Raw genomic sequence first — 12,163 nt, 5'->3', positions numbered from 1 at the left:
GGACGGCCCCCAGGCTGCCCCAGCTTGGCTCTGCGAGCCTCTGCCACCGCCAGCACCTCCGGAGCTAGGCCCCGGCCACCCGCAGGTCTCCAAGGCCTGACGCCTGCCCTGAAACGGCCTGGGACCGACTGCCCTTCCCGTGCTTCCTTCCAGCGCCCCCGCCGGTCGCCACCCCGAATGGCCGGCACTGCCCCGCCGGCCGCGCCCTTTTTGGGGGCGCTTGCTGTGAAGGCACCCTGGACCTGAGACCCAATGCATCGCGTTAGCTGGGACCTTAGACGGCAGATGCAATTCCTGGGTGCTGCTGGGACTCCCCGCCTGGTTGCTTCCCCCTCAGATGGGGAGGGTGGTGGGGACTCCTGGCTCCCAGGCCGGGGGCTCCCAGGCTCTCGCGTGGTCTGGGGGAAATCTTCCCTTCGCGGTGCGCCGGCTCCATGCATTGACCTGGTATTGCAGTGCTTCCAGGACCGGTGCAAAAAAAACAGAAAAAAAAAAAAAAAAAGGCATGCCCGCCGCGCGCTCGCTGGATCTGGTGCTCAGTCCCCCGTGGGCCAGAGGGCCACAGATCCCAGCTCCCGCCCAGGGAACGGTTACTGGATGAGCCCCCCGGCTGGCGCTTCCCAGGGAGTTTGGGAGTTGCGTGCCCGGCTCCCATGACCCTCGACTGGCTCTATTTTTAGGCGTCTTTGAAAAAAAAATTCAGCCGGTGTCAGTCATTTGAGCTGCAGCAGGGACAGAGCCAGGAGCTAAGCTGAGCTCTTCCAGGGCCCAGCCCAGCCCTTGCATTAAGCACCCAGCACCCTTCTGAGATCCCACCGCTGACCCCACGGGGAGCTGCGCCTTTGCCCACGAGACTGAGCCAGGCCCGAGAGGAAGTCCAGCAGAGCCAGAGGGAGACGGCCGTGGGCTTTGGGTGCGGAGGCCGCGGCACTGCCCAGATGTGCACGGGGAATCCTCGCTGGAGCAGAGAAGGAGGGAGGGAGTGGGGGTTGTGAAGGGCTGGTGGGAAAGAGCAGAGCAGAGGCTGAGAGAAATGGGCTGCTTGAGTCTGCGGAAGAGAAGACCGAGGGGGATTGAATAGCAGCCGTCACCTCCCTGCCGGGGGGCTGCAAAGAGGCTGGAGCTGGGCTGGTCTCGGTGGGGGCAGACGACAGGACAAGGAGCAATGGGTGCAGGCTGCAGCAAGGGAAGCTGAGGCTGGAGATTAGAGAAAAAGCTCTCTCAGGAGGAGGGTGATGAAGCTTGGAGCAGGCTCCCCAGAGAGGGGGAGTCTCCATCCTTGGAGGTGTTTAAGACCCAGGTAGACCAAGCCCTGACCGGGATGATGTAGTTGGGGCTGGTCCTGCTCGGAGCAGGGGCTTGGACTGGATGTGACCTCCTGAGCTCCCTTCCCACCTGAATTTTCTATGATTTTAAGTGGATGCCACAGGGGGCTGGAGGGAAACACAGCCCAGACGTGGAGCCGCAGGGAGCAGGAGGGGCAGAGGCCATTTCGGCCGTGAGGAGCCGAGGAGGTGGGAGCCGCTGGCGGGTGGAGCTCGGGTACCAGGCGCAGAGGGGGAAGCTCCTGCGCTGCCCACCAGGCTTTCTCCCTCCTGTAGCGGCTGGCCCTGCGCGGCTGCGCCACCCCGGCGGCCTGTGCCGTGCTTGCCCCACGATGCGGCAGAATAGTTTGGACACTGGATTCCCCTGGGAAATCTCTGGGTTGATCTGGTGAACCATTCTGCACACACGCACACTTGCAAGACCGCCTTGAAGGTCACTCGCGCGCCCTGGGGTGTCGCAGCTCCCAGAGATCACTGACTTGCACCAAACCCAACCGAGACGTGCTTCTTTGCAGCTAGCTCTGGAGACCACGCTTCCTATCCTGCAAATACGGATGTGCTGGGTTCAGCATTGCGAGGAGGCGCCTGGTGAAGCCGGTGGAGGACCCCGAGGAGCGGGGGATGCTTTGGGTTCAGACAGGCTGTAAACGGAGCTTTTTCTTCCCGTGGAAGTCCTTCGCCCCTGCCGTGCTCGCTACTGCGCCGCGGGAGGGACGAGCAGGAGGCGTCCCCGCTGCCCCGGGCTCAGCTCGGCGCTCGCTGCTCGGTGGCGGCCTAAAGTGAAAGTCGAACCGAACCGCAACACAAAACCTTTCCTTTCGACTGCTTCCCTCCAGGCTTTGCTGCAAAACCAGGACGGTCCCGTGAGACGTGTTGGAATCGCCCGCTCAAAACCACTAAGAAGAAATGCCCCAGGAAGAAACGGACACGCGACCCGGCGCGACGATGATGACTGGCAGCGAGCAGGAAGCGAGCGGGGGCGCCCCGGTGAGCCGTTTCCGGGAAGAAGGGGGCTGCCTCCATGACGCGGAGGGGAGAGTCCGGCACACGTCACTGTGTACGCCCGCGCGCTGCGCAGGAGCATCCAGTCGGAGCAAACGTAGAAGCACGGCGGATTTCCACGTCGTCATCCTCCAGAGAGGTGATCACAGCTGGGAAAAACCACAGGTAGCAGGTCCGACCTCCCTCGAATCGACGGAGAAATGGGAGCGAGGTGTAACATCATAGGGCGCTAGTTTAAGGCACCGTGGCCCAAGTTGAGGCGCATGAAGGGTGCACATCTACACGTGCAGGTATCAAATTTTGGTGCAAGTAGCTAAAGCACACTAACACCCGCGTAGACACATTGAGGCACGTTAACGCTGTGTACGGACTGACTCGAGACTAGCTTTGGTGCCACGTAGGCCGGTGTGCATGGCGTTAACGCGCTCTAACGCGTGCACGTGTAAACGTGAGTCTGGAGGCGACTGTGGAGCCCAAGGACCAGGCGGAGGGAGCTGCTCGGCGGTTCTGCCACTTCGGGAGGAGGAGGCTTGTCGGGCTGGATCGGGGACAGGCCCAGGCGAGGGGAAAAGGGCAGGTCTAGCGCCCGTCTGTAAGAAGGGGAAGGAGGAGGGGCCGGGAGCTACAGAAGCGCCTGGAGCAGGTCCTCCAGGGATCCGTTCCGAAGGGGACCAGGGATCCACCGGTGGGGAGGCGCTCGGGCGCTGCTGGGGTGTGCTGCCACGAGTCCAAATCCCGGACAGAGCTCACGTCATTACGGCGAGTGAGACAGACGGGGGTTACGGACCCTGAATTTTTTAATTCGACTTGGGCTGTTACTAGGGGAAAGAAGACCACGACTCTCCCCCAAAGAGCACGCCCGCACGCCGCCGGGGCGAGGGGCAAAGGCGTGGGCTCCTCAGAGGCAGCCGTGCCCGGCGCTGCAGGGCGCGGGAGGCGCCGTCCCGTCCCCAGGGCCGCGGGCCGGCGTCTGGCGAAGAGGCCGCGGGTGACTCGTGTGGTCGGTCCCGTCGCGGGCTCGAGACGGGAAGTCGTGTCCGGGCCCGGCTGGCTCGGCTGCGGCTCCTGGAGGGGAGGGGAGGGGCGGGGTTCCTGCCCGGGGCCGGGGGCGCCGCGCGTGCTGCGCGGGGGGGCGGGGCGAGCGGACGGCCCCGCCCTGCGCCGCGTGGCCAGTGGGCGGGAGGCGGCGGCGCGGGCTATAAGTCGGCGGCGGCGGCGGCGGCGCGGGAGCGGGAGCGGCGGCCATGTGCGCGGCGGGCGAGGGCCGGGCGGCGCCCAACGGGGCGGCGTGCGGCGCGGGGGCCGGGGCCGGCGCGGGGGCCGGGGCGCGGGCGCGGCGCTGGCTGCGGGCGCACGCGCTGGTGCTGCTGACGGTGGGCGGCGTGGCGGCGGGCGTGGGCGCGGGGCTGGGCGCGCGGCGGGCCGGGCTGGGGGCCGGCGGCGGCGGCGCGGCGGCGGTGCTGGCGCTGGCGTTCCCGGGCGAGCTGCTGCTGCGGCTGCTGCGCATGATCATCCTGCCGCTCGTGCTGTGCAGCCTGGTGGCGGGCGCCGCCTCGCTGCAGCCCGCCGCGCTCGGCCGCCTCGGCGGGTGGGCGCTGCTCTTCTTCCTCGCCACCACGCTGCTCGCCTCGGCCCAGGGCGTCGCCATCGCGCTGCTCGTGCGGCCCGGCCTCGGCGCCAGCCCCGCCGCCCCCGGCCCCGGCCCCGGCCCGGGCCCCGCCGCCGGCCTGCCCGCCGCCAAGGACGTGCGCGACTCCTTCCTCGACCTGGTCCGGTGAGTGTGTGTCCCCCCCCCCCGCGGGCCCGAGCCGGCGGGGCCGGGCACTTCCGGGAGCGGCGCCCCCGCGCTCGCCTCGTGGCGGGGGCCGTGGGCCGTCCCTCCGCGCGGGACCCCCGCCGGCCAAGGAGGCCGCTGGGCTGTGAGCACGGGCCTGCCCGCGGAGGGGGCGGCCGCGGCCGCGCTCGGTCTCGGGGGCTCTGGCGCCGGCGCAGTCGCCCCTCGGGGCAGGAGGGCGCGGCCGCGCTCGCCAGCCCCGGCCCGCTGGGTCTCGGGCGGGGGAGTCGCCCCCGTCGCCCTGGCGGGAGCGAGGCCGCACGGCTGCGTGGTCCGCGGCGGCGCGCTGCTGGAGCCGCCCTCCGGCCCGGGCCCGGCTGGACTCTTCCGGCCCGCCTGCCTGCGCTGCCACCGCTCCGCGCTCGGCGAGGGAGACGCGGCCCGTTTCCCGCGCGGGGGCAGGCGCGATGCGAGAGCTGATGCAACGCCACCTGCCTCGGGTGCTGCTCGCCACGTCCCGCTGCGCTCGGGGCGGCCTCTGCCGGCGGGTTGCCGCGAACGGCTCGCCTTCCTCTCCCTGCGGGTGGGGGCACCCAGCGGCGCCCGTGCGCCAGCCCTGGGGCGGAGGGGGGAGCTGGCTCCGGGTGGCGCGGGCCAGGCGGGCCGCCTGAGGCGGAGCTGGCTGGGCCCCGGAGAAGCCCACGGGGATTTCCGGGGTAACGGGAGAGTTGTGCCGATCGCCCCTCCGAGCACACGGCAGCTTGCAGGGGCTTGTTGCCCCGCGGCTGTTTCTGCAGGACGCCAGGGCTCGTACACGGGACCCTCTGACCCAGCTGCTGCCGAGCAGGGGTGCGCGCCGCTCCAGGCCCTGCTGCTCGGGCTCATCCGACTCCGGCTCTCCCTCGGAAAACGCCGGCTCTTGGCGCTCGTTCTTGACAACGGGGGGAAATAGCGAAGCGGTTCTGCTGTTGCAAAAGGGCTGCGGGGTCTAGAGGAAGCCTCCGGGCCAATCTCGAATTGCGTGCACCCGTGCCGGGACGGCGTGGCACCAGGCAGCGCCCTCAGCTTCTTCGGGACCCTTGGGAGGGCCGGGGGGGCCGCCTGGCCAAGCTTGGCTGCTGCGGGTGCCCGGTGGAGGGGACCGCTGTCCCCGCGGCGTCGGTCCCCTGGGCCGGGCTGCGGTGGAGCGGGTGGACGCCCCGGCACACGCCCTAGACCGAAGCAGGACGCGATGTGCCGAAGGGCTTCTCCTACCGTACGGTCTGACGACACTAGCGTTTCCCAGGCTTCGGGGTCGACCTCTGCGCTTCTGCTGCGGAGCTCGCGGTATTTTTAGGCCTTCCTCCGGCTTTGAAAGACTCGCTGGATGCCTGTGCTCTGGCCCCGCTGCTCGGCGAGACGGCCCCGGGGGGAGGTCACCCGGTCGCAAACGCCGAGCCGCTGGGAACCGGCCGCATGGAGCGTGGCTTGGTGCCTCCCCCGCAGCAGGGTCGCTCTGCCCCGGCGGCTTGGCGACGGGGGGTCCCAGGAGCCCGACGGGCTGGGCCTGCCCTCGCCGGCGTCCCGGGGCCGCGCGTCTGCCTGGCAGGCCTCCAGCAGCCGCGACGGCCGAGCCCGGGGGTGGTGGGCTGGAAGGGGCCTGTGCGCTCCTCTCGGGCGTGCTCGGCGTCTCGCAACGCAGTGGCGGGGCGTTGCCCCATGGAGCTGTGCCGGGGGAGGGTGGGCGGCGTGGGGGGTACTTGCTGTCTTGCCCCCTCCCTGTCCCTCAACGCCCTGTTCTCCTCCCCCAGGAACATCTTCCCCTCCAACCTGGTCTCGGCCACCTTCCGCTCGGTAAGCATCTCGCTCTATCCCGTGTTCGGCCTCACGTCCTCCCCATCTCTCCTGCCCCCTCGGAGAAAGCGGGGGGGGGCCTCGAGCCCAGTCCGGCAGAGAGGGCTTGGGTTGGCCCCCGCGCAGTAGCTGTTTCCGCTCCGTGTCCCTGCAGTACGCCACTTCCTACAAGCTGGTGGCCGTCAAGAAGAACATCACGGATGAGCTGGGGGTCGTCAACGAGACGCTGGTCATGGAGAAGGTGCGGGCGGCAGTGCGGGTTCGGCAGGGCGCCCTGGCAGGGAAGGGGGTTGGTCCTCTGCGTCTGGCAGAGCGGCTTGGTGCTGCGCCCGCCCTCTGCCCGCGGCACCTCCCTGGCCCGTGACGGGTCTGCCGGGGCCGCGCTCCCTGGCGCCCTCTCCCGGGCGGGGGCGGCGCCGCGCCAGCCTGCAGCTCCCCGCTCCGGGGTGCTGCTCTGTAGGGGGGATCCCGGGGGTCCCTGCGGCTGACCTCCCCTCTCGGCTCAGGTGCCCTGGGGCGAGGAGGTGGAGGGGATGAACATCCTGGGCCTGGTGGTCTTCGCCATTGTCTTCGGGATCGCGCTGCGCAAGCTGGGCCCCGAGGGCGAGAACCTCATCGAGTTCTTCAACTCCTTCAACGAGGCCACCATGGTGCTCGTCTCCTGGATCATGTGGTGAGACGGGAGCAGCGGGAAGTGGGTCCGGGCCCCTGATCTCGCCCGTGGTTCAGTGCAGGCTCCGTGGTGGGTGGGAAGAAACATTAGGAGCCTCTGGTGATGGGGGTGACTGGACAGAAGGGGGCTCGGGGCACGGGGGACCCCAGGCCTAGCCCTGTTGCCTGCTGCCGACGGGGCTTTCCACGCTTGCCGGGGGCTGCCGCGGCTCCTTTTTCCTGGGGCCCAGGGTGGCCTCGGCTGTGGCCCGGTGCTGGGAAACGGAGGCTCCTTTGAGCCCCGAGGCGTCCCAGTCCTGGTGCTGGGAGCAGGATGCATCCCTCGCCGGTCTGGGCTGCGCAGCTCCCCCTCACCCACCTCCCGGCCCCGCAGGTACGCGCCCCTGGGCATCATGTTCCTGGTGGCTGGCAAGATCGTGGAGATGGAGGATGTGGCAGCCCTCTTTGCCAGCCTGGGCAAGTACATCGCCAGCTGCATCGTGGGCCACATCATCCACGGCCTCTTGGTGCTGCCGGGAATCTACTTCATCTTCACACGCAGGAACCCCTACCGCTTCCTCTGGGGCATCGTCGCGCCGCTGGCCACCGCCTTCGGCACTTCCTCCAGGTACCCGCAGCTGCCCGGGGCACGGCTCGCCTGAGCTGACCGCCCCGAGGGAGGCCCGTGTCTGGCCGGCGGCCAGGCTGGGGCGTGTCTGACTGCTCCCGTGGTGGGAGAACTGGCGATTTTTGGCCCTCGCTCGTACAAGGAAACGCTCCTCCAGTCATGCCTTGATGCCCATTAGCAGTTGCTCACTAGCAGCTGGCTGTGGAGTATCCTTGGCCTGCTGCACTCCATGCAACGGGGCCAGGAGCTGGTCGGGGAAGGACTTGGCTCTGGGCGCTGGCGTTGCGCCCTGGCACTCCTCGTCCTCGGGTTTCGGGGCAGGGGTCAGGAAGGAGCTTCCCCCATCAAACCAGGGTGCCTGGTGCGCACGCTGGTAGGCCGGATGTAGCTGAGTCCATGTGGCACTGGGGGGGGGCATGGGACTGTGCCCTTGTGGGTGAAGTGGGGGGGGACCTGCACTGAGGCCCTGCCACCCCCCAGCTCGGCCACGCTGCCACTGATGATGAAGTGCGTGGAGGAGAACAACGGCGTCTGCAAGCACATCAGTCGCTTCATCCTGCCCATTGGAGCCACGGTCAACATGGACGGCGCCGCCCTCTTCCAGTGCGTGGCCGCCGTCTTCATCGCACAGCTCAACAACATCTCGCTGGACTTCATCCAGATCATCACCATCCTGTGAGTGGCCGGGGGCCGGGCCCTCGCCCAGTCCCCGCCTTGGAGGGGTGCAGTGGGGTGGCTGGCTTGGAGGGAAGGTGCTGCCTCAGCTCCTGGCTGGCCTGTCTGGCAGGCAGCCACGCTTGGAGCTGCTCATTTTGACCTCCCCAGCCTGGCTGGGACGCGCCTGGGGGGATCCCTAGAGCCAGCGTGGTGACCACCCGCAGCGGCCAGAGTAGCCAGTTCTGTGCTCTCCAGGCCTCTGAGACGAATGCAGGGCCTGGGAGCTCCCAGCGCTGCTGCCTTGGTGTCCGGCCTCCCCTGCTGTCCCTGGCAGCAGTGTCCAGCGGACCCAGGTCTCAGTGGAGCCCAGTGCCGCCTCCTGGCGCAGAAGGGCTGGATGGGGGCAGGCCTGCTCTGGCCTCCTCTGCTCAGCCCTGGGCTGGAGCGTCTGGCACCGGAGGCCACGCAGGGCTCTGACCTCCCGGCATCTCTTGCCCGCAGGGTCACAGCTACAGCATCGAGCGTGGGGGCGGCAGGGATCCCGGCCGGCGGCGTCCTCACTCTGGCCATCATCCTGGAGGCCGTGGGGCTGCCCACCAACGACATCTCCCTCATCCTGGCTGTGGACTGGCTCGTGTGAGTGTGAACCGGCCTGTGCAGCGCTGGCTGCAGCCACCTCGCCCCATACTGGGAGGGGGGGCGATGCACCTGGGGTCCAGTGTGCATGGGAAAGGATCTTGACCCCAGGTGGGGGGATTTGCTCTGGACGTGGTGAGGTTGGATCCTGCCTTGTCGCTTGCTCTGCTCTGGGGAGGATGCGGAGCCAGTGTTGGAGGGTGCGGGGGCTGTGCTGTGGTGCCCGGGCCCGTGCAGGGCCTAGCTCATGGCTCCGTCTCGTGCCCGCAGGGACCGCACCTGCACCATCCTCAACGTGGAGGGCGATGCCTTCGGGGCAGGGCTGCTGCAGGCGTACATGGAGCGCGGTGGCCAGCCTGTGGCCGAAGAGCTAGTGGAGGTCAAGGCAGATGGGCTGGCACCAGGCAAGGGCGAGGACTCCCCGCTCCTCCGGACTGACCTCCCTGCCCCCGCGGATTCCTGCGAGAAGGAGTCGGTGATGTGAGGGCTGCGGCCGGCGGCTCCACGTCACGGACAGGCCGGCCTGCACGTTCCCGCATCTGGGGGGGCTGCGAGTCGCTGGACTCGACTGGGGCAGCGGGGACCTCTGCCCCTGACTTCAGTCTGCACAACAGTGCAGATGGAGCCTCACTCCTGGGGCCCCGGCGGCCACTCATGTCCTTCTCCCTGTCCCCCATGACACTCGTGGACCAAGCAGCCCCCAGACCTGCAACAAGGAGCCCTGCTCCCCGCCGCCGTGGTGGAACGGGCGCCCTCGTCTCTGTGCCCGCAAGACTTGAAGCTGCAGCGTCGCGGTGCCGCGCAGGGCAGACCGGCCCCACTGCCTCCTGCCACAGCTGGGGGATGTCACTTCTCCGTGCCGCGGGGACCTTGGCCTAACTTATTTTGCTGTTTTTAAAGCACCAGGAATGAGGCTTGTCCTGGCTGCAAGGAGCAGTCCCCTGAGGCCGAGGGCTGCTTTGGGGATGGGACCGGCTCTGCTGCATCTGGGGGCTGGCCCCGCACGGGGCAGACAGGGTGGTCTTCTCTTGCACCTGGGTCTTCTCAGGCTGCTCTTGGCGGCAGGGCTGCAGCTCCCTGGCAGCGCGGCTCAGCCACGGGCCACTTCTGCTGGGCCCTCGCTGCATCCGCTCCAGGGAAGCGGGTCCGTGGAGGGCTTGGCCCTGAGCCGGCGGGCACCGGAGCTGGCCTCGGTTTTAAACACTCGTTAGTTCTATTGTTGTGAACTCTCCTTCCCCCCGTGGCCAGCCCAGCGGATGCAGCCCCGGAGCAGCAGAGGGGGCCTGGTCTGTGGTCATTGCCTTGACCTCACGGGGCTGGGACCCAGCCCCCTGCCCCGGTTGCGTCCCACTGGAGCTGGCCTCAGGTTTTTAAGCACTCCGTTATTTCTATCATTTTTAACTATGGCTGTGGGACCAGGATGGGCAGACGCTCCGGGTCTTCAGGTCCCCCCTGCCCACAAGCCCCGCACCCTCCGTGTCCTCAGGGAGGAGCGGGCATTGGTCCTGCTCCCTGGCGGGGGCTGCGGACCAGCTCCCTTCTCCAGTCGTTCCAGCTTGTCCCCTGCGCTGCAGCCAGATACCACCCCCCCCCCCCACCTACCTCGCTGTTCTTGTGTGTGCCCAGGGGCAAGGGCCAGTCCAGGGTTCCTCCAGCCATGGGCGGCTGGGGCCAAGCGGGGGGCACCAGATCGCCTATGGGAGGGGGTCCCTCAGTGGCCGAGTGCTGACCCAGTGGCAAAACAGGGAGTGCTTTTCCAGTAGCACTCCCTGTTTTGCAGCTGGTGCTTCCAGGGGCTGCACGTGCCCCCTGTATGCACCCCCTACCCCTCGTTTCACCTAATAATTGGTGATGTCAGAGGGGACTGGGTGCTCTGGCCAGCTGTGACCTGGACAGGAGGGTCCTATCTTCCCCAGGGGTACTGGGGGCAACACTGGGGCCTGTTCTGATGCTGAGATGACTGTAACGGGTAAGGGTTGAAACAGGACTGCATTGCTGCTGCAATAAACTAAGTGCCCGAGCCCAACTGCATGCGTGTCCTGGGGGGTGGGGTGGGGCCAGGATGGTGCTGGAGGGGTTGACACAGAGAGCCTCAGTCCTCATCCAGGACATCCCCCTCCCTGGGCTGGGCATCAGGCTCTGTAGTGCCCAGCCCCCAGGTCCTACCACGCTGCATCCAGCATGAGTTGTCTCTCCCCTCTGCTTGGGGGGCTGTGCTGCCTGGCATGGGGATCTGGGGTCTGCTGCACCCTTGGGACTCCCCTGGTCAGGACCCCAAGGTGCGGAGACCCGGGGGCGAGGCCCTGCCTGTAGCCACACTTGCGCGGGGGGCTGGACTGGGCCTTTGCAACCTGACCATGTCAGTGCAGGAGTGGTGGTCTCCAGCCAGGGGGGGCGGGGGACATGCAGCTCAGCCTGGTGCATCTCCCCGAGTCCCACTGGCCCAAGCCCTTCAGCTGCCGGCCCTGGTTCTTCCAGCCGGTGCCGCTGGGCCGCGCTCCTGGGCCAGGCACCGTGTGCGGGGGTGCTGCCCGCTGCTGGCCGCGGCCCTGCAAGCCCAAGACGTATGCCCTGTACCCCCAGCACGAGGACCCAGCTCATTTTGTTGGGGGGGAGCTTTACCCCAGTGATCTGGGCAGTCACGCCGGCCTGCACTCGAGCTGCGGGGGGGTGCATCCCAGCAGCAGCTCATACGGAGAAGGGGGGCCACCACAGGCACACGGTGCAGGCTCTGCCCCGTGCCGGAGGGAACGGGTGCCTACATCCTGGGCCTGTGGATCTGTTTCTGTAAGGGGCCCAGGATGCCCTAGCCCAGCACCCCCCCCACCCCCAAGCCCAATTTAAGGCTGGTGGGCTCCAGGCTCAGTGCACGTGGGAGACCCCAGGCAGAAGCCATGAACCCCCAGAAAGAAAGGCAACCCCCCCCATCTGTACTGATACAAGCAGAGGGAAAATTCCTGCCTGAGCCTGAAAGCACGACCCTCCAGCCAGGGCGTCGGTGCCGCTCGGCGCATCGGCCTGGTTAACTCCCACATCCCCGTTGCTCTGACTGCAGAGGAAAAACCCCAAACATTAACGAAGAGGAAGGGGCCAAAAAAGATCTGGCCTTTATTAATCTCCACCCTGCACCCCAGAGCACGCAGGGGAAGGGGTCCAACCTCGGAGCGAGTGTCTGGGAACACGGGGAAGTTTTAGGGGGGGTGGCTTTGCAGGTTCAGGTTCGAATCCCACTGCGGCTAGCTTCATTTGGGGGTTGGATCAGGCGAACGTACAGGGTGCAAGAAAAAGCCAGCAGCCTCCTGGGCTGCCTGAAAGTGCATCGCTTGCAAATCAAGGGCAGCAGTTTTCCTGCTTTGTCCAGCACTGGGGAGCCCCAGATGCAGGTCGGGCCTGCGCTTCCAGGAGGCGGCTGGGAAGGGTCCAGCGGAGAGTGTAGTGAGGTGCTGGGAGACAGGAGGGTGGGGGGGGGAAGGCTGGGAGAGCATGGGGTGGGGGATCTGGAGAAGAGACTGAGGTGGGATCTGATGCCAGTCTTGGGGCAACAACAGAGAGGACGAGGACGGGCTTGTCTCTGGCTGCAGGGGACGGGACTAGGAGCAATGGGCTGCAGCTGCAGCAGGGAAAACTGAGGCTGGAGAGGCACGTCCTGGCTCTGAG

At 67.7% G+C, this 12,163-nt stretch overlaps 1 protein-coding gene across 1 annotated transcript; it reads left to right on the top strand.

Moving 5' to 3' along the window:
• The first annotated feature begins 3,549 nt into the window (after positions 1-3,549).
• SLC1A5 (solute carrier family 1 member 5) lies at positions 3,550-10,527 on the top strand. Its single transcript, XM_090056157.1, has 8 exons — positions 3,550-4,101; positions 5,892-5,934; positions 6,089-6,175; positions 6,441-6,607; positions 6,980-7,213; positions 7,694-7,888; positions 8,372-8,506; positions 8,777-10,527. Exons 1-8 carry the CDS (start codon positions 3,572-3,574, stop codon positions 8,988-8,990), a joined length of 1,605 nt encoding a protein of 534 aa, XP_089912283.1. The 5' UTR covers positions 3,550-3,571; the 3' UTR covers positions 8,991-10,527.
• The last annotated feature ends 1,636 nt before the right edge of the window (positions 10,528-12,163 follow it).

The sequence above is a fragment of the Crocodylus siamensis genome, chromosome 6 (genome assembly GCF_052110815.1).
Source record: "Crocodylus siamensis isolate JL-2025a chromosome 6, ASM5211081v1, whole genome shotgun sequence".
Lineage (NCBI taxonomy): Eukaryota > Metazoa > Chordata > Crocodylia > Crocodylidae > Crocodylus > Crocodylus siamensis.
This window is presented reverse-complemented; position numbering and strand designations above follow the sequence as displayed.